This window comes from Ischnura elegans, chromosome 9, assembly GCF_921293095.1.
Source record: "Ischnura elegans chromosome 9, ioIscEleg1.1, whole genome shotgun sequence".
Classification (NCBI taxonomy): Eukaryota; Metazoa; Arthropoda; class Insecta; order Odonata; family Coenagrionidae; genus Ischnura; species Ischnura elegans.
The window spans coordinates 65,928,252-65,951,689 of record NC_060254.1 but is presented as its reverse complement, the minus strand read 5'-3'; the positions used below and the strand labels follow the sequence as shown (position 1 = coordinate 65,951,689).

The 23,438-nt window shown below is 38.6% G+C and overlaps 2 protein-coding genes across 2 annotated transcripts in view; one reads left to right on the top strand and one right to left on the bottom strand.

The window, feature by feature from the left end:
* Positions 1 to 18,102, top strand: part of LOC124165136 — a 33,324-nt gene extending 15,222 nt beyond the window's left edge. The window contains exon 2 of the mRNA XM_046542442.1: positions 15,948 to 18,102. Coding sequence (XP_046398398.1) covers positions 15,948 to 16,192 — 245 coding nt within the window. The 3' untranslated portion in view covers positions 16,193 to 18,102. The remainder of the gene's footprint in view (positions 1 to 15,947) is intronic.
* Positions 1 to 23,438, bottom strand: part of LOC124165131 (kinesin-like protein KIF14) — a 115,210-nt gene that overhangs the window by 69,456 nt on the left and 22,316 nt on the right. The window lies entirely within an intron of this gene.

The following is a 23,438-nucleotide window of genomic DNA, read 5'->3' as shown; positions in this document are numbered from 1 at the left end:
CAAAACGACATACTTTGCTCAGTATGGCTTGAACTATTTTCTCTGGGCTCCTATGGCTCCATGCAGACGAGAGCTTATCTTGCAGCGTTTCAAATAACAGGAACCCAGGTGAGAATTCTTAGGACACCACTTCGCCCGGAAAGTCGGGAAGAAGTGAGCATGCTGGAGTCGCTAACGAGGCGAGACAACTCGCTCCAAGAGGTAAAGCTCTCTCTCAAAGTTTTTTTTTGGCGGGGACGGGGAGTTGGAGTGAAATAGAGAAATCTAAGGGTGGCACGGATACGAAAAGGATGTGAATTGGATTGTGGTTACCCAAGGGTTGGCATGTAAGAGAAAAGACAATTACGATGCAACCCAGAGCAACACAATGATCTCTCAAGAGATTTCCATCAATCACAATAGGGGAAACAACAAAGAGTATATAAACAGAATATGAGCATGAAAACAACGTCCAAGGGAGATAATTACCGATCCATTTCCGTCACACGCGGTGCCAATTATGTATCGGTATTGATCGCAGACTTCGGTGAACTCATCCCGAATTTCCGGTAGTCAGTAAAGCTTCGTTTATCCAGACAATCCTCATTTTCGAAACACTAATCAAAACGTATACACCGTGAAATAATTATTACATTTGGCAATACAGCTTCACGTTCACTCATCCTCAACCAATTCTCAAGTTCAGCAAAACTTTCGTTAACTTTATGATGGCGTACATAGCATATCCTTTTTGATTGTAAATTATTATTATTTTCCTTTTCAATTCACAATACGGGCTACACCGATTCATTCTCGTGGAAGCGACCACGGATATATTATTTTCAGTGGGTTTCAATCTGGGAAATCACTGGCGTGAATAGCGGAAATCATACTTGCTTTAATGTTGATGTGCTGAGTGTATTATTACGTCTAGCGTTTTTAATTAAGTTCAAAGTATTTATTATGAATCCCGATTAAAAATAGGATGCTTATTAAATAATTAACAACTAATCCAAAACACTGCATATTATAATACACTCAACACATCAACATTGAAGCCAGCATGATTACCGCGATTCACGTCAGTGATTATTCGGATTGAAACCAGCTCAAAATAATCCATCCGTGGTCGCTTCCGCGACGTGAATTGATGGGTTGTGGGGAGGGACTTTCACTGGAGCGGAGGTGGGGAACGGAGAGGAGGGAGGAGCCCGCGGGAGGCGCTTTCTCTTCGACGCGCGCGTGGTCGTTCGAAAGACAGCACCAAGGTGACGCAAAGCCGATTCAAGCGTGCCTTTGGTATAATAGCGAAGTCTCATTCAAATAAACTAAAGTTCACGAGGTATCGCAGAACTAGTACAGCTGCTACTTGATTCGAAAAGAGCATCTTTCTCCACAGCGATCAAAAAATACCCGCTATACCACATGGTCTTTCTGAAATCGTCAACTTCTTCCAAACCTATCCCTAATGTTAAATAAAAACTAGAGGCTATAACGTTTTGGAAGGACTCCTTATTATCAATGAGAGAAGTCACGAAGTGGAGATAACAATGGCGATACCAGCTTCCTTGCCTGGGGAAATGCATTTTGAACTCATGTGTGGCTACCATACTCTAGAGCTTCTTCAAACGCCGAGTTAACTGTAAGGTAAAATTGCAATAAATAATGAAACATTACATACCTATTCACGGCTTTAAAAATATAAAACGGGTAACTGATCACACTGTACCTACTGAACACATGCTACTCATATAACAAAAGAGGACAATTCAAACTTCAACTCGTCTTCTCTAAATTACTACAAAATCAGCTTTCCAGGTCGTCTGAATAAATTAGCTAAGTGATATTTGAAACACCCTCTATTTCTTGTCGCATTTTCTTCAGTGCCTAAAGAAATGTTACGCAACATCTTTTGAGACGGAAGGAGATTTTGCCTTCCTTTGTTCTATCTCATGTCGGTGGTGCGGCGGTCCGACACCCTATCACGTAAGCTCTCCTCTTCTCGTAATATAACATTTGTACAACAAATTAAATCACGCGGTATGAAAATTATTTGACAATGGTTCAATAGCGTTTTACACAAGATAAATTATGCCGGCAGAAGACAAATATTTGCACTATTGACGAAACTACCAATAAAAATTATTCCCATTAATGCCTTTAATTCAATATTAATGGATATGGTACTATAGGAAAAACAGTAAAAAAATTACAAAGATGCCACGATACTTACATGACCTTCATAAATAAGAAATAGGTCATATAAGAATGTCATTTTTTCATTCCAACATTGAACTTCACAAAGAAGAGAGAGAAAGGGCCGCGCTGTGTATAACACCAGTCGAGAACGATTCGAACGACTGGTCAAGGTCTCAGGATAAAGAACCATACGGCCTACCATACGACCAACTCCTTCCCTTCGCGAGATGGGGTGCAAATTCTACCATTGGTGCGAGCGAAAACACGAGTTGAGGTTCTGGAGAAAATTGGGGTAGCCGCACCACTAGCAATCATGCAATCATACGGTTATAGAACATTCGAATCGATAAATATCGCGATCATACGTTTTGCATTGCAGTCGACTCGAGTAATACCGCGATCATACGACCGACGAGTGGAGTGGAGAGCTGATCAAGATGCAGCGCAGGCCCCGCACAGAGCGAGGACGTAAGCGAAATGGTCCACGTGACAGGGATTGCGAATTGGCGAGGACCCAATCGACTCTCACCCACCGAGCTAAAGGTCGGAGTTATTTCGTAGAGGTCACTTTCATTCGCATAGCGGAGAGGACGCAAGGGCACTTTCGCACGGGTGTCCAGGGATGAGCTTCCGGTGCGATGGTGCAACCACGTTTAATTTAAATCACGGTTTACTAATAAGATTAACTTTGTATCTGGTTTTTGCCGAAACTTAATAAATGGATCACAAGAATTTAAAACTTTCAGGCGATTACAGTTGGAAATGCGTTTCAATCACATTTGCAAAAAAAAGCTTTTTGATTGCATCACTAAATTCTATTCTTAAAAAAACCGACACTACCATTTTAGGTTTCCTTACAATGGTTTCTGGCAACAATTCTGTTTTATGTAATCAGTGAATACACAGCGGAAGTGAATGTATCGTCTAAATGAGTGTTTGAGAGCCATGACTTAACTCTTCAACTCGAAGATTGGTTTGGATAGTTGAGAGCAGAGCTGACGCTGAACTGAGACAAGGAATTTTCCCAATCAAGCGGAAACTTAGACGATAGAACTTCTCATAAGATCGCAAGTTCAGCGCAATTTCCCCTCGATGCGCAGACAAAAAAGGGTTGCCATCAAGTGCGCGTGAAAACCGCGAGACCACATAAGAAGTGAGGGCCTTCAGTCCCCCTACCTCCTTGATAACCGAGACTGAAGCCAAGGTCGCACCAGCACCACCTTCGGACTGACACCAAAATAAGCGTCGACATCTTCCTGTAAGAACCGATCGACTTTCTCGAACGTCAGAACCCATCGAGCCTTAAGAAAGCGATGGCATAGATGACACATCGCGGTCACATAGTGTGGCAACCATGGCCACAGTAAGCTGCAAATGAAAATATTCACTTTCAAGCACTGCCATCAGAAGCAAGTACGTAGAGACACATCTGCGTAGGCTTTCAAGAAACTGCGCACCTCGCACGGTGAATACTTTTCCGCAATTCATTGTTTCTGGTGAGGTCAACAAAAGTCTTTCGGTAATCCAAAATGAAATCGTAAGTCAGAGAGTGATGCTGACGGCATGTTCTCTGCAGTGTTCCTTCCATATCATTTCTAGATGGCGCAAATGATCTAAGCAGTTGGACGCCGCCTCCAATAACGTAGGTGACTACCCTTTCGTTTTCGTGTGGATATTGCATATTCATAGGAAAAAAAAACTTAAACATAAAAATCGGAAAAATAAAAAGAATGGACTCTGTACAGCGGTTAAGTATTGTCATTCTCACGTGGAGAAAGAAGACAGCATATAAATAATTTAACGAAATTGTAAAATTGACAACTTAATATTCAATTTACATGACGCATTGATGCATCTACCCGACGATAAATTAAGTGAACAGCAACATAATCTTAAACTGCGCGATGACATATGAAGTAAACGAAATTCTCCACTACTTTTGAGTCAACTGAAATGCCAACGAATCATACAATTGTATAAGGAAGTTCGTGAAGTGGAAGTTGATACTTGAAGAAAGACTGAACTACAGACAAATGGGAGTGAAAATACAATCAGAACATCTAATTCATCAATGATGTAATGAGGGGAGACGACAGAAACTTACAATTCCCGCAATGAAGAGATAGATTTCTGGGATCCTAGATCATCACGGCCGTAGGCGCTTGGGCTAGGAAGCCTTACAAGATCGATTGATTCCTCCTTGATTGTGATGCTGTGCCAAGAAACAGCCTGAATTCGACGCCTCGCCACAAGCGTTGCCTTGGTGATTTGGATTCACTGGTATGCTCCCGCTCAATGCCACAACTCTCCCTCTTACATTTTATTTTCCTCTCTTCTCTTTTAAATTCGGAGGTTGGGGTAATAGAATATCGGAGAATCATTCAAAGAAAAGCTGATGCTCATTTTATGACGATGATATTACGTATGTAGAACTTATATCCTGAACACACTGCTTCGACGTTTGCAATTTAACGCTTCCCCTGATCGAATCATTGCGCTTAATCATACTCTCATTTCCTCTTAACACTCACTAGTCTATAATGTTGTAGTTATTTTAATTTTGACTTCCATCTAACAGATTTAGTTTAACAATTTTGCTATTTGTAGCTGTTGACATAAAGTATAGAATTCGAACGCCTTTTTTATTCTATCGTGCACTAAAAGTTAAAGGAAATGCAAAAAGCATATTAGAAAATTCGGTTTGGCTACGCCTTAAGATAAATGAGGTTTTCGCCTGAAGGTGACAGCAAAATAACTACCTTCAGTATCTTTCCACGCGCTTTTAATCGGAAGGTTCTTCCGTCTGAATGGTTACAATCGCTCGAAAAAGTTGGAAAATTACCAAAGCCGAGGAGAAAGAGGACGGTGAGCCGATGTAACCAACACGAATTTCCTGCCATCAACTTCCTTCCCGATAAGAGGATTGGCGCTTCCTTTAGACGCTTACGCAACGTTAAAACTTCGAGTCGGTAAGTCCGTCCCTCCCACTTTATTAATTTCCACAGGTCCGCAAAATGAAAAGTAACAGGTTTTGCCATTAAAATCGTAATAAAATCACCACAACTGCGTGGATAATGTCAGAATACAGGAAGTGCATTACATAGGGAATCGGAGTACTCTGTGGTCGAAGGTCAACAGGTACAGCCTCCCTCGGACGCAATGCCACAACCTTTGACGCAATTATAAACTCGTAAGGGGGGAGCGGATATTGAGATTGGCAGATGACAGAAGCGTCTGTATTCCAATCGAGTGAAAGACAAATGAAACGCCAGGTGTCGTGTATCTCACGCAACTTTCATAACCGATGCTGCTGAGGTAATCTCTTGATGCCGGAGAAACTTACAATTGCCACTTGCGCAGATACCTCAAAAATATAGATGCCGGATTCGAATACTTAAAACTGTTAAAAAATGTTTAAATTTCTCTCCCTCAAAATTTTAGATATGTAAATTGATATTTACCATTTGATGAAACGGGGAATTTTCGCCCAAAGGATAAAATCACCACTTTTTCAACTAATAATGGTTAATTTTTACTTTAGTACAGCGATGTTTACAGCAGTTATTGACATAATTCGTAGAAAAACGTTAATCGTTAATCTAAACTCTAAATGCTAATCGAAAATCGCAAATGGAGAAATCGAGCGACTAAATGAACGAATCAATGAATGTAAAAATGTTCCAAAGATGAGCACTTTAATTCGCAATTAGAAACATTACGGTGGAATTGATCAAAACGCAACGCGTTTCCTATGCTACGTTTTGGATTCCTGCCGCCTATTGTGGCTCCTCAGCCATTGCTTCCATTAAAAATTTTATTGTCGTTTCTATCATCATTCTAGCATTCTCGTTTGCTTCCCGGGGTTAGTAGCCTATGAATTTAGTTACAACTACATGTGAATCAAGATCGGAAAAAGCATAGTTTAAAAATGAAAAGTAATCGGAAGACACCCTAACAGTGGATGGAAAACCAACAGTTGCTTGGACCCAGGATACCAGCCATAATAACGATGCGTGCCTAAGCCATCTTAACATTGTCAACAGGCGATCACTTGACCCTATGGAGGACTCGAGAAATATTCCATCGACATCATTCGCTGGGATGACATTACACCTTCAATAATTTTGCAGGGTTCCCACTCAATCTAAATTATAAAATTCACGTTTTTTTCAGGTTTTCACGGTCTAAATGTCTTCAAATTCACGATTTGTAGATAAACCATTTTAGGCAGAAATATTGATTACGTAACAATCATCGGCTCACGTTCACTAAAAATTAAACAAACGCGACAGACACCGTGAGTGCAAACGTAGCAATCAAAATGCTATCTCTTCTGACGTCACATTACGTTTGCAAAATTCAGCTCCGGCGAAAGGTTGCGAGTGAGAAAATGGTGGGACCATGGTGCCAGGGAAGTTAAGAAGAGTCTGAATTTTTGCAAGTGTTCATGAACACTTTGGTTACCAGTCTTTCAGCTTTGGTACAGGCTTAAGGTCATTGTGTCATCATAGCACACGGACAAATAATTGCGCTTCGAATATCCGTATGCAGATGAATCCGTGGCCATGTCTGCGCGTGACTAACCTTGAAATATGATCAAAATATCCATTTTTCTTTTAATCTGTCAATCGTTGTTCTACGATCGTAAAATCAAGATGTAGGCATTTTTAACGTTTTATGACGAAATTCACGGCTATTTCCAGGTTTTTTCACCGTATACGAAATTCACGGCTAATTCACGGTTTTATGGTTTTCAAGACTGAGTGGGAACCCTGTTTTGGATTACTTTTATTCTCTGCATTCTCGTTGGCATTTCGGAGTCATTTTCCTATGTATCAAAGATAACAAGGTGGGAATCAACTTCGACAAAAAAAAGATATTTATTCTAACAGAAAAATTATCATACAATTATTATTTTTTAAATAACGTCAACGTTATTCAATTGAGGAGCGAGGTTCATAAGTTCTTCAGAAGTTAGGAAATTTAATGTGTGCACTTTGAGTTTTATTTTACAACAAATGTCTTACGGGCAACAGGTAGGATCGGGGAGGAGTCAATAAATGTGTGATAGAGACACCTATTCATTAGGCTCCTTTTTCCTCAGCTGCCGCGGCAGAGATGCCGGAGCAGCGTCCAAAAACTTGGCGAATAGGCGAGCGCATGAAAGTTTCGATCATAATGACGAGTTCTCCGATCAAAATATACCAGAAATAATATTTTTACCTACATAAAAACAAAAGCAATGGTAAATTTAAGAAGTTTAATCCCTAATAAAGTAATTGAGAAGAGCCGTAATAAATAGTGGATTGTATTTTTTTGAAGCTTTTTAGGTGACTAGTGTGTAAAGTGGCTTAAATTTTACTTTTCTTTCCTTAACCTTAATGTGATGGATTTTCACCAAATCACGCGTATCACGTATTACTTTTGGAGATTAGGGGGCTAGTGGGAAAAGCACTGGGCACTGAGGGGAAAGGCCTAGGTTAAAACTAGGGTGCAGCCGTCGGACAACCCTTACAAACATCCTCGCGTTATGGACTGACCAAGGGGAAGGAGCTGACATCATTATCCTGAATATGTAGCATTCATAAACCAGTGGCTTATTTAGGGGTCAGCACTAATAAGTAATTAGCAAAGAGCACGTAAATACATAATTTCCCGAGTAAATTTAAAATCTCGCATAACATGGTTCACTGCGACAACGGTATGCCCCCACCATTAGGCCCCGGATGACTTGCCGAGCTTTGAAAGTTTTTTTTCACTCAATTACGTCAACTGCATTTTTACCTTAGCACCCAAAGGTCAGTTTCAAAGACAGCACGTAATCAATCACTCCGTTGACGTAATAAATACGTAAAAACCACAAATTAATTCATCGGTGGCATTTCCATTTGGGTTTTGTTAACTCTATTCATTGGGATATCACATACATCAAACCTTCGGGAATAATTACGCTTTCGATTCAGTGGGATGGGGAAAAGTGCGCGGTAATTTTCTTCCGTGTTAAATACCAACTACTCATAGGAAACGGATAGTGTCATACGGGGAATGAATAAATCATTAGTTACAGAATCAAAACAGAATGAAAACGGCATGCATAATATGTTTAAGGATATCAATTTATCATTTAAGATGTACATGACATATCACTCACACCTGAAGTTATATACCCTTACATTGCCTTAAAAATTGAGGCGTGAGTATATGTCACGCCAAACAAAATCGTTAAAAGGGAGACCGAGCACTTAGCAACGTAACGAAGTAGTTAAATGGGTCGAGTTACAAGATAATAATCCTATTATGCCACGAGAAGTAAAGTATCTACTTCAAGAAATTACTCGGCAGTGAGAACGACTCCGACGAACAAGAAAAACTTCTATTCTTGGATAGTGAACTTGAAGAGAAGTGGAGAGGATGGACTAGAAAAGAATCAACGAAAAGCTTTCGGAAGACGAAGGAAATAAAGCAAATAATGGTTTGTTTGAGAAAAGCATGTGGCATAGTTTAATTAATCTTGTTGCCGATAGAGAAAAACACACCACTCGACTGGACGTGACACGAAATCGGTGCTCATGGATGAAGTGTAGTGATATTCAAACCCACCTTCAGGACTGCGAGCAGGTATTAAAAAGGTATGCCAGAAATTCAAATAAGGCGCAAGTGCAGGAAATAACAACCATGTGTTTCAGCAGGTTTCCCTCAAATTTTAGTAGTTCATGGAAAATTCGGGCATATTCGTGAGTTAGGCCCCCAAGCACACAAAGAATGCTAACTCCACGAAGAAAGAGCTGCGGCCTATTACTACCTAGTAGAGCTGTGTCGTTCATGAATGAATCGTTCATTTTGAACGGTTCATTGGCATGAACCGAATGAATCGAAATACGCTCCTCGTTCAAAGGGTTCATAAAGAATCGTGTGGTTCACAAAGAATCATTAGAATCGAAGAATCATTTAGAATCGAAGAATCATTTAGAATCGAAGAATCACTTAGAATCGAAGAATCACTTAGAATCGAAGAATCATTTAAGAATCGCAGATTCGTTTAAGAACCGAAGAATCATAAGAATTGAAGAATCATGTAAGAATCGAAGAATCATTTGAACAATCGTCGGAGTAGTAGAAGTATAAAGGTCTTGAATTACTTCGCGAGCCGCGGATGACAGTAGGTCTTTCTAGTCATTTAAGAGCAGTGGCGGATCCAGAGAGCCTCTAAATATTACCATTATATCTTGAGTTTTTTAATACACCATTATATTTAGAGTTAAAGAAAATAATAATAATTTTGTTCAGTTGTCGGGGAAGTTTTACTCCCAATCCCCCCCACGTTACCTAGGTTACCCCAGGTACCTAGCCCCCTTCTTGTCACAATCTTGAATACACCTGCACTGGTTGAGAGTGAATATTCCATGAATTACTCGCTTATTATATGGAACCTATGGAACTTAACGTTCTTAATCCCCCTACAGTTGATACATAAGAAAACATATCAGTAGGAATATACTGAAAAATAGGAATTACTTAAATTCAATGAGACAAGAATAGCAATTTTTTCCTTATTAAATGTTTTGTATAAGAACGGAATATCTAGGACGTATATATATACTCGCTTGAGAGGTTAAATCTTAATTGCCTCTTCTTGAATTACTTCGTGAAACATTTATTTTATTTTCTATGTCACTATGGTTTCATTAACTAATTTTTTGTAGCATAATTGATTTCATTGCGGTAGCATCATGATCATTCTCTTTTGATGCTAAAAGGTTAAAAGCCCTCTGAGAGACAGACGCATAGGCTGCTATTCTGGATAAGCGTTGCAAAAAATAGCATATGCTATTCTACGGGTCATTATTGCAACGACTCCGTATTCAGAATGAAGCGTAGTAATAATTTTGTTCGGAATAGCAGCATGCTATTTCTTGCGCGAGCTATTTGGAAGCTCCGCCCCTTCCCGTATGAAAAACTTTCTGAACAGTTTGCGCAACCAATGAGGGAGAAGATATTTTATATATTTTTCTGTATTTTATGGAATATTGACTTGCAATTACAAATAATTACTTCATTTGCATTTAAAAATTATATTAAACCGTGGATTTATATAATATGCTTTGAAAATCTCGTTTAGGAAATCAGCTGATTGTTGTTGTTTTGATAATATCACAATGGCTTCAGACAGGTGGGTTAGGTCATAATTTTACTGTTTTAATGATGATTTATCGGGCATAAATATTGAATCATTTACCTATATCCGATTGGTCCTTTATCGTGAGATATATGTTATGCGAAATAATCATTGAAACCTAAATATGTTTGATTTTCTTCGTAATTGTCTTAGGCTTCGAAGTCTGTCTGTTCGTTGCATGTCAAAATAAATATGTACCAACTTTTATTGCTTTGATCGTGACGATATAGCTTTTCTGTATGAACTAGAAGCTTTCGTTTCTAATACTAGCTTTATATTATATGACTCCCTAATTTCAATTCATTCTCTGTTTAGGAAATGAAGTAGGTGGCAACGTCACCGCTGTGCTTTCATGTAATATGATGGAATAGTATCAATATTTCAGCTGCAGATTTGGAAAAAGCAGAGGGATGTGATGGTGAATTTGAGGATGGATGGAACAACTGTGAAAAAGTGAATCGTGTGGAAAGTGCTGTTGTGTCACTTATTATTGTTTTCGTATCAGCTGATTTTAATATGCTCACTGAAATTTTTGATAGACCCTTAACTGTGCCGATATACTGAAACTTAATTGTGTGAATAACTTACTTGCCTATATAGAGGAAACAATTTGTATTGAATTCCACATGATATATATTGCATTAATGATGTACATGGATATTCCATTAAACGTTTGTGGCGAATCATATTTGTTCGGAAACTTTATTGGTGTTCGGAGAAATCCTTTGTTTTCAAGCAAGTAATTCAAGTCGACTGCCCGTGTTATAAGTTTGTAAATTTTAAGTTTTAATTGTAGAAGGTAGCGAATAGTGGGGAAAATAATTTCGACTCGTTGCATGTTTTTGTATATACTGTCCAATTGAGGAAATGAACGGCTGATCAAAGTATATGGTAATATATGGTTTTCATTGAAAGCTATAACTGTTATTATATTTGGCTAGTTAGTGTGTTCACACAAGCTTGAAAATTTTCAAGAATCGACCTGATAGCCTACATTGAGGATATTTTTAGTAGCAAGTCAAATGATGAAATAAAATTATGAGTTGTAAATATGAATAAAACACGGAAAATTTGGGCTAATCGTAGTAATTCTTTGCATTAATTGTTATTGTTTTCGTACTGTCGATGAAGCAAGCTTGAGCTTCATATATTAAGCTCGAATGTTAATTTCTAACCAATTCACTTAACTAGTGAAATATTCATCACTTATGCTACTATTATTTAATTAAAATAAAGCAGATAATATTTTATTTTTGGCTATTATTCCATTTTTCAATGCTTGATTATGTTACTTTAACCTCAGAAAAACAATTCGACATCGCAATGCGCACGTTTTCAGGGTTGCAATACCGAATAGCTCGGCCTCGAAGACTGCGTAATATTATAGCAAGCCTACCGGTTGCAATTCGCCGTTCAGAATAGTGAATTGCTACGGGCCTATGCTATTCTGAGAATTACGTCTTCCGGTGTAGTAAAAACACGAATTGCAACCGTTCTGAATACCAAATAGCATAGGCGTTGCAATACGCTATATTATAGCAACATCGGTTGCAATATCGGAGAATAGCATAATGCTATTCCATCCAGAATAGCAGCCATAATGTCAGGTGGCTCGGGCTTTAATTCTTTCTTTGAGCAGCTTAAAGTTCGTCGCTGAATTTTCATAAAATCACACTTTTCCTAGAGTTAATATGACAAATGTTATGCCGTTTTACCCGTATGTTGTAGGGGTCTCGTGCGCCATGATGCCTAACAATATTGCTAACACCGCTGTCAGAGGTGTTGCGTGAGTTACCCGGAATAATTTCATGACCACTTTGCTCCCGATAAGTCTGTCTGTTTTAGGGAAAATTTCTTTATGGTGTAACGCCAATAAATAGAATCTAAGTTAATAATGAATCACCGAATACGAAGGAAACATGTTTAGTCGTATTTCTCGATTATAACCTTAATTTTTTATATGCATATATTCATGAAGATATTCTTACTAATAATTACATACATAATTATGTAAGTTCACGCGTACAGCCTTCAATGTTTTCGGTTAACTCTGGATTATTTCGCTTCATTGCAATCATTTGATTCACATTGTTCGTTTAGCTCGCAGAGTTCCTTTAGTTCACGTTGTTCATTTAGTTCGCAGAATTCATTTAGTTCACGTTGTTCATTCGGTTCGCAGAGTTCATTTAGTTCACGTTGTTCATTTAGTTCGCAGAGTTCATTTTGTTCACGTTGTTCATTCGGTTCGTAGAGTTCATTTAGTTCACGTTGTTCATTCGGTTCGCGGTGTTCATTTGGTTCATGTGATTCTTTATGAACGACATGAAAGAACAGTTCATTCACATGAATAGAACCGAATGAATCGAATCACGGAAATGAACCGAAAATCCCACCTCTACTACCTAGTTTCGAATCACAACCGATCGCGGCAGCATTGCATGGACTGGAGTCGTAGACTGGAGGGAGAGCCTCTCTCAATCGCGATCCGGTGGCGCCATGCGCGGAACATCGAGGTGGCACGAGTGAGAACTGTTTATCACGAACGGGTTATAATGGGCGCAGCAGAAAAAAAGCGGAGCCGCGGTTTCGAGGAGAGGGGAAGACAAAGAGAGAGGCAGAGAATAGGCATAGAAAAAATGAAGCGATTACCAGACTAGCTACCCGAATCAGTGGCTTCGAAATATGCCGAAAATTCACTGCCGATACACAAAGACGATCATAATGATATCGATAACTGGAAATATAAACTGATCACATTCTGAGCACTGAAAAAAACTCTACGCGATTCCCAGATTTGAAGACATTAAAATTTTAAAACTTGCGCCTCCCTCTGTGGGACAACGAAATAGGGAATGAGAATTCAGTTGGTACGTTCCACGCTGATACTCTATCTCCAACCATGATATTGACAAAAGTATGAAATCGCAAAGGTGAGACACTATTTACGATGCCATTTTCGCAAATGACGCATCAGTGCGGAAGACACAATGCAACTTCATTTCCAGCAGCAAATATAATCCAATTGTCATACATGGATTCCTAAGTTCGAATGATCGCTGCTAAGTTTAAATTAAATTGTTAAATTGCTAAGTTCGGTGGAATAACAATATGACAGAGAATTTACCACTTTAATATCTTATGCCAACAGTAACGACATAACTAAATAAAATATGATGATCAATATGCCTAGTCATTTAAAGGCAATTGAGAAAGAGTGTAACTGCTGCCAATGCGGTAAACAGAAAAAATTTCGCATTGGAAGGAAATGAAAACTCCAAGCGATAATACTTTCCCAGTCGTTGCCAATATCCTCCTTTAAGAAAACTGGCAGATCACTATAGAAAATCACGTAAGTCGTTCGATGATAAGATAATAATTCTCCGGTCACTGTTTGAGCGAAATGCCTGTCTGATGCCAAATGGGCCACAAAGCGTCTATCCTGTCACCGACGACCTGCTTCACAAATACCCCCTTCCACGACCCACTATCCCCCATAAGATTCCCCGAGCCAACCTCAAAGAGTTTCAACAGACTGTTCGCCACAATGCGTGCTATTGATACACGCTGTGTGCGGGTACCCGTTGAAGGGAAGAGCCCACCACACATTTCGTACGACCAATATTTGAACTGCGGATGGAACACTCGTTGAGAAAGACCGATTGCGCGGTGGATTCTTGAATTTACTTGAAGCAATGGTCTTAGAAAAAGGCAAAAATAACTCATGGTTACCCTAACTTTAGGGCCAATGCCTACCTCAAAGAGCTATCCGTTATTTCGACCAAAATAGGAAGAGGAGCCCAGTATCCTCCGAGGATTTCCCTCGAATATCTTTTTATATAGCAAGCAACAAATATTCATGATGATAATTTTACGCTTTTTTTCCTCAATGTAAAAGTTTTCCTTTATTTTCGAAGTGAAAACAAACTTTACATAGACATTGGAAAAATCAAACACATTTTCTCACACGATAGCCCTTAACTTTAATACACATTTAATTATCATAACTGATGCACTCAAAAATTAAATAATAGGAATTTTAATGCATTGTTATACCACATCTTCAGTTATATTCCGAACAATCAGTACTTTCCACTGTTGAGTTTACTGTTTGCCAAAGTTGCGTTGGTATTTCCGATGAAACGAACGGAGAAGTCAAGTGGCCCACCGTTGGCTGAGATGATTTCACACCACTGCTCAGCCAGCCTACGCTCTCTACCGTTCTAAGCACCAACATCCTTGAACAACGTGAAACAGCAAGATAGGGAGATCTTTTCAGCATTTTTTTCCGTTTGTTCCGAGAGAGCAAACACATTCGATGGCACACACGCTCACCCGCTTCATCACAGTGCAAACGAACATCTTCTCAAGCCTCTCTCTCCCTCTCCACTTAAATACTTTCCCACGAGACATACATTCTCCGACAATCAATGCTGTAGTTGGAAAAAAAAATTTAGGCAGTACTCACAAAAAATTCCAACAGCTGAACATGTATCATACATCCGGCCGCGAAGGTATTTTTTTAAACGTTACGCTTATAATGAGTTTGGAGTTTAGGGGGTACGCCGTACCGGCCCAACTACAGCACTGCTGACAATTAGTTGCTTTGAGCGCACCCTTACCAAACATCTTCTAGACAATGACTCCTCAGAGTAAAGTCTGCCAAATCCTTACTACAGACATGGTACCTTAAAATCCAACCAAGCTTATGTTACGGGCGTATTCTAGCGTATGATTAGTCATTTATGCTTATTCCGTGTGTGTGTTATTATGTTTATTTCAATTATCTGACTGGTAAGATCCCAAATAAATCTTTTCTATTAGCACATTCAAGCAATTGATTGTGAAAAAAGTATTTTTTTAACTTAAAGGCGAAGAGAAGGGAAAAGCAAACCTGAGATATGATTGTAGAAATTGAAGAAATAAAAACTTCATTTTTTCCACATGGTGAAATCCATGGTGAACCGTGTGGAAAAAGAAACAGTATTCCTTAAGAAACTCCTACGACAAAGGATTTCCGCCAAGTTACACCCGATACTATTAATTACAGTATGATATAATTATTTGAAATTTATGTACCGAAAGGAATATATTGATAATCATGGTAGCCTCTAGGGTTCTGAGCCTCTGAATTCTGGCCGAAGGGTCTTGTTTCATAACCCAGGCGAAGCCTTTAGGCACCCGCAAATTAAAATCCTCGCAGCTCTAGGTGGCACATGGGAATACGTGTAATTCACGCTCCTATGGCTTAGCCCAGGGTGAGTTCTACCCTCACCTATTCACGTTAGAACGAAGGTTTCCGCGGCGATGGTTTGATCTCTGCATTTTTCTCGTTTTTTTTTTTCTTGACTTGTTGACAACAGCTTCGCTGGCTATCCTGCCAGCGTCTTCAGGTCGAAGGTCTCCTTCGACCTAAAGGTTACCTCCGCTGGCAAAAAAACAGAAGGGGAGAAAATAGAAAAAAAAATACAGAGATCTTACCTATCCATACCAACCTCCTGGTTGAATCACGGAGTGCACGTCTATGTAATTTATAGTATATCTAATATTTTAATGTATGAAGAATTAATGGTTTCTTATTTTCTCTCTTCCTCAGAGGTAACGAGGAGCGGAGGACAACACAAAAAGTCTTCCGGGGGCAGGGACGCCTGCCCCATGTGCAAGGAGAGGAAGAGACGCACGCTGGCCACTTACATCCGCACTAAGTCGCGCCAGGACAGCGAGTGCACTATCGAAGAGGAGGAAGAGGGAGAGGAGGAGTGTGGAGCCACCAAGGGAGTGGTGACCTGTCACCAGGAGGAGGTCCTCGAGTGTCCCGCCTCGCGGGAGGTGTGCGCTTAAGGGCGCCACAGTGGATACTTCTCAAACCAACAATCAGTCCTGTTGCTAATCAGTCTCACGCACTCATCCCTCACTGACTTCAAACATGAATCACTAGATCATTTTCTAATGAAGTGTTTAGGCAGGGATATCCATTCATCCAAATTGAAACCCTAAACAGTAAATATGTACCGAGCGATCGAGATAGTTCCCAGCTTTAATTATTCAACTTTTAAACGTTTCATTTGTTATTACGGATACAGGACAAAGTAAATCAAACCCTTTAAAATAGTTTGTATTCAAACATACATTACTCTCTTCCTCCTTGAGCGTTAGTGTTAATGAAATATTATATTGAAACAAAGTAAACTAACTAACCGGTAAAATACAAGCAAAGCTATCGAACGAATCGTCCAATCTTTCCAGACGTGGGAATGTCGGTGGGGTAGGGGTGAAGGACCACGTGATCAGGGTTCTACTCATTTCAGTCTTGGACTAGTGCGTAGAAATCAAAAGTCACTCTTTTAGAACCTCATTATGAGTTCAACCTCACGTTAAAAATTTTGCCTAAAACACCCTCGAATCAGAAATGTCCTGCAAATCAACTCCGCTTATGGCCATAACTACATTTTTGTAGGACTAATGAACAAGCATGCGCGTGAATTTATTTTGCTCGTGAATCAATTTACATGAATGTACGGTATAATATTTTGAAAAATATGATATGATTCTTTCCGTTGAGTTTTGGAAAAACTTTACAGCAGATTCCTCTTTTATTTCGTTCTTGCCCATTTTTCATTGAATAATTCCTCTCATTTATTTAATTTTCCTTACCCATGTAACATAAAATTTCTCAACACCCCATAAATTTTCACACCGCATTCAGCGCCATGACATTCCACCTTGGGCACCCCTGCTGTAGGACTATTATCCCCTTTTTGTAGGGGACCCTTTTGATAAAAAATGAATAAACGTGATGACTCAAGCCGCTATATCGTCACTCTAACGATCACTTTCAATGTAATTTTACCTGCTGAGACTGATTATAGAAACATTATACAGATATTAACACGTAATATTTCTTCTGCTTGAAAGAAAATCGTAACCATAAACGACAGTATTACGGCACTTTCACATTCAGATTTTATTTTCCCCTCCAATAAATTGGACATAATTCGACGCAACAACACGACTGTGTAAAAAGACTGATTAGTACGACAATCCTTGGGACTGCACTTTTCAGAACATTACCTTGAGTACGAATCGATTACTGGTTTTTATGATGGCATTTATTTTCCCATCACCACAAAACGCCAATATGCTCAATAAACATTAGTTTTTATGGCGTATTTTTTCCGGACATGACCGTGAGACATCAAGACTGCCGCTGTACGGAGGATGCAAGCCGGATAATAATAAGACACTTTCAAGTGAACAGAAGAAAATCGAAATGGACGATAGCGTGTGAATTTTCTTTGGAAACGGGCCTTCGTAAACATTTTCGAAGCAGCAAGAACTTTCTTTTTTATAACAGGGGCCCATTTTTTCTCAGCGGCGAACATTTGCTCCTGTACAGTGACGATCAAGTGCATTGGAATGAATCGTTAAGTGCGTAATGATCGGTGGATGAAGTTAACTGGAGGGAGGAAAAGGAACTAAGAGAAGAATGAAATCCATCAACGAAATAGGTAGTGCGCTAATTGGGCAGCACGAGACCCCTTTTCTCCCAACTACCAGAAACCCATTCCAAATTGTAAATAAAAAACTAACAATATACGCCAGGTACAAAGGTTTCCACGATATTGAAATTGTTTTCAGATTTCACAAATAGTTGGGATACAAAATATCGAGCTAATAATATTTGTAAATAGTTGCTTCAAAAGGAAACATGCTTTGTAAATAAACATTATTCAAAAGTGTTGGCAATGAAATGCTGTCTTCTTTTATTTGCTACAGTATGTCAAAAATTTCCTGCTACCATTCTCTTTAAAGCAATCGTACCAATTCATTTACTTAGCACGGCTAAGTACATGGATCCTATGGTTCAACACTTGTATAATCCTCTTAACATAGACGAAAGCCTTAGCAAGAATTCTTCGAGCGTTCTAACAAATGCACCGTATACGTCGAACCGGATTTCAAAAGCAACGAAGAAACAGTTGCTAAATGAAGATGAATAGAAGCGGGGGGCAGCAGTGGAACCAGATATTGATCTCCGCGGATGCATGGAATCCCTAAAATAGTATTATGGTAAGTTTTACTATCACTGTCCTAAAAGAAAATAAATCATACGGTGAGTGAGGATATTAATCGATTCCTATTGTATATGGGTGAAGTTTGGCAGCAAAGCACAGAATTTAATTTGAAAAACTAACATTGAAAATTGTTAAGTTACTGGGATCTGATGAAGAAGCACAAAAATAAATGACAATCGTTAAAAGATTTGAAAACATATTTTGAAGACATAATAATAATATGAGATAGATAAAAAATATCATAAAAGTGTAAAAGTAAATATTTATTTATAAGTATTTACAATTTTTCAATAAAACCAGGCTCGGTCTCTCAATATCAGTCAAATATTTCCAATATCTACACCAGATGTTGTCGCACCGCGACGGGACGGGTCACACGAAATCAAATACCTATGTGAAATTAACAAAGTTACTTTATTTAATATGAAGCAATTTCACCAAGTAACGCGAGAAATAACCTCTAGTATTACAGTCGATGTCCACTGCCTTTTCTAAATATGTATCGGATACTCATTTTCTTCACGCTACTGTTTTAATGACAGCTTATGGTATGCAAATAAATATCTTGACGATAAATGATGAAAATCAAATGGATAGATCGTGTGCGTAAAGTTCGAGTAAGTTATTAGAAAATTAGGAGAGAATTCTTTTGAAAATACTGGGTGGAGGACGAGGCAATATAATCGGACACTTTAATTTAGTTTGATAACATGTACCATGAGGGTCTAAATTAAAATGAAACGGAAGAAAGACACAGCTAGATTACGGATAAGATACACTGAGGACGTTACGAGGGAGGTAAATCAAAAGAATTTGTAGATGTTAAAAAATATTAGCCGATACGAGAACTGAGTGGAGAGCTGCGTAAAACCAACCTTAGGAAGATGAATGATAAACACACTTCCTTTTCCTTTTGGTCCCATCGTATTCGCATCATCATGAGCGAAGTTATGAGAGACCATGGACGTTTATGCAGTTTCTATGATAATAGCAATACGGAAAAAGTTATGATAGCTTGGGACGTTTATTCATCACACATCAAAATATTTAATGAGAGGTGTTACAGGAAATACATTGAAAATATTAATGTGAACTCCAAAACTCAATTGGGATTTCCACGCACTGTTAAGATACTGAGCTACTTGTAACATTGTTCGCATTTGAAAACTTTTAGATGCCATTGTAAGAAGACTGACTTTTTCCAAAGCCTCAGGGTCTGGTAGGCGATCCTAACATTTGCACGATTGGAGGGGGGGGCTTTCCATATAGCAAAGGATATTTCAAACGAATTTAAACAGAAGATAGGCATTTATTTATACAGCCTCAGAGAGAGTAAGTATGGACATTCCTTTATGGAACAGAAAGGCACATTTGTGTGCAAACAACGCATTTTTTCAACAGTCGCACCGACAGAAATAAGGCTCCGACTTCAGAGAAGATACCGTAAAGAAGTTCTCCATAACAATGGGAATTTATCTTTTATAGTTAATTCAGAGATAATAAAAACACACTTCAACGCACATTCTCAATGACAACAGTCAGGCGGTTGGTCGACATAAAAAATTCTATAACACGCAGATATCAAAATTATAAAAAAACATATTGGCAGCAGAATGACATTATTTCTTGATTGCTCCAGATACAGTATAACCAATCGATACATGACAAACACTCAAAACGATGAGCAGCTACTTCGCAAAAACCTTTTCCCACAATAGAAATAAAAAATTGAGACGATAATTTAAATTGAGAATCCACCGATATGATAAATTGGCCTGATCTTCCTGATTCTTCCAATTGAGCAACAGTCTCCATTAAGTAGGTCCCATCGCGACTGAACAGTTCAAAAAAAGTCTTTCCGCATTTTTTGTATAGAAAATTTCATAGATGCCACACATTTGTGTCCAAGAGCAAAAGAAATACACGGATGAAGAGGTTAATGCAATATCTATGACATGAAAATAACCCATTTTAAAGCTTTCTGACCCGACCATATCGCCATCAATCCGAAATAATGAGATTAGACTTCGAATTAATTTGCTAATAACTTAAAAAGAAGTAAGATGACATACCTACGTTTTGTTTTCATCGTAATTCTCATGGTATTGCGAACTTTATATCAGTTAAAGTCACGATAACATGTAGGTATATTAGGTTCGTAATCAGCATTTTCCCCATGTCCCACGGAACCAGCTTCGTCATAAAAATTCTGGAAAAAAATCCGAATTTCAATGATATTTATAACAAAAATAACACGGAAAATCCCATTTCTTAATCGTCAGTCGATGACTGGAATAGCATATTTTGGAATGTCAATGAAAATGACAAGTTTCTCGTTGGATCACTCAGAGAAAAAAAAACTATATGCAGCTATTGCGAAAGAAAGAAAGACTGAAAAGGAATAATACCTGATCAAGAGATACTCCAGACCTTTGTCTGGAGAGGATGTCGATAGCCTGATTCCGATGATATCGTATGCTTTTCGATTTTAAATTTTATTTATATATTAAATTTAACGCTAACGAACAATGTGAGGTATAAGAAATGCAATAAAATAAATGAAAAAGTATTAAATTCATAAAATTTATTCATTTTCAATATGGTGGGGGGCTTGTCCAAAACTTTTGGCTATTACGCAGCGACATTATGCGCTCTGATCGTCTTTACTCCGGTGTGGAACATCCGCAAGACTTGCGGAAAATCTAGCCTCTCTTTTCTTCCTTTTTGTGAGAGGCGGCAAATTTTCGCACGGCTCGGAACAATTACACACTGATTCCATAAGGCGGTGTTGAATCGGCCACCTCATAATCGCAATAATTACGCAAGAACCTCTACGTTTATTGCGATTGTTGGGCGATTTACGGCCCCTCAAGTTCCTACTATATTCACCACACGCATGCATGAGGCGAGAGTTTTCACACTTCCCGTGTTTCTTCCGGGATATTCGCGGTGGTAAAGGGGCCCCCGTCTGTAAGCTGATGAGTAAACTCACCGACCTGAGTGGTTCGTACTCCTACTGGCTACCCTATGGTTGGAAACGCATAAGGGGGAGGAAGCAACAAGGCCCGCGGCCAACCCTTGTGACGAAATCACATTACCAACCGAGGGTGAGCACTTCCATCGTTTCGTACGTGAAAACATTGAAATATGAGCCGTCATTCAATTATTTTAGAAAAGAGCATTGTCATTTACGGCAATGAAATACATGAGGATGATTGGCTATGAAAGCTGTAACTTGCGACATGAACTGACGTAGCATTTAGAATGGGATTCACCAATGAGTTAAGTTGGGTTGAATCATTTTCAGCTTCGGCGCATTAAAGCCAGCATTGCCATTCGTGAGTAGAAGGAAAAGCCGTTTCTTCTCCATAAAGCCACAGTTTTAATTTACAATTTTCTAATTCAAAATAGCTAAGAATGCTTTGCTTAAACTACCTTTTCTATGCTACTTACTTCTCCCCGAATATTCGCCACTAGTTACGTTGGCTACGTTTACTGCTTAAAATATTTTCGTTTATTTTTCTTAAGGAATGTTTCAATCGCAATAGCCTAATTACCGTGTTGATTTTTCCCTGCATTAAATTAATATAACTCAACAAGATTAACCATGACAACTAATCATCATCTAAGAGCGATAATTCCAAAAAGGGAAACCTTATCTAGCGTGGAGAGCTTTCACGGGCATATTACAAACATTCGTATGTACAGTAAGATTCGACCAAATATACATACATGATAAATGAATTGAAGGGCAGTACAGTATATTCTAAATATGTATGAGATGCTCATAAACTTCACACTACGGATTTAATGCCATGCTTATGACAGGAAAATAAATACTGTATAGATACATACGTACACTTTCTCGTTTCACTTTTGGTCCCATCGTTTTCGGATGATCATGGGCGAAGTTATGAGAGACCATGAAATTCAAATCCACTTTTATGATAATAGCAATACGGAAAAGGTTAGATAGTTTTGGATATTTATTCAACATGCATAAAATATTTGACAAGGAATATTAGAGGAAATAATTTATTAAAATTGACTGCAGCACTGCTCGTATATTAACACACGAGGAAAAACAACACAGGAATTATCACATTACCCTGAGTTTTACAAATAATACCATAGCGGAGACTCTTAACAAATTGTTCTAAGCATGGCATCGAATTTAACGCCATGAAATCACCTAAATAGAAACTAATGTGACCCAGAGAAGGTGTCCATTAACCAAGAAGAAGTGCCAAATAGTTTCCAAATATGGTCTGTGAGTATGTGAATAAGAGAAGAATATTTAGTAACCAATTCTCCTCACACAAATTCCATTAATAGAGATGAATTCAAAAAGGAATATTTCCATAAATGGGATTTGGATTATTTTATAAATTAGAATAAAAATCTAAGAAGAGTTATTATTGTTTGCCTTGCTTTGGGAGTATTGTGATAATTCTTGAATATTGTGTAGGATAAGGATGGTTTTTGCTTGACGCTAATATGCGTTGATAACAGATTTTTCCAGGACACTCAGCGGATTCTTAAATTTTTTTCCAGAATACTAAAATTCACTGAGTATTCTAGGTTTTCCCAGCAAGAGCATACCCTGTTACCCCTGAGAATTGCGTCGAGGAATTCTGAAAGAAACGAAAATTATCTGGCTTGAGTGCAGAGAGCTGTCTGGCACCAAGAGATAAGCTATCTGAGAGAAGTCCTTCGGCGATAACAACGCTGTTATGACAATAAAAGAGTTTAGAAGGAATTCTTGTTTTTTGAACCACATCCTACAACCGCAATATTTTGGATAAAAAATAGAGGGGCGTATAAGAAGGAAAGGAAGTGTAGGTTGCGTCTCGTAATCGAATGATGACAACAAAGGGATGGCCACCTTCACATGCAAAAGAACGCAAACCTCATTTAACGAATTAGACTTCTTTCGCCATGAAATTAGCCCATAATATCTTCAACTCAACTTCTCTTTACCGTAAGACTATCATTCTGAGTGAAAGACACAC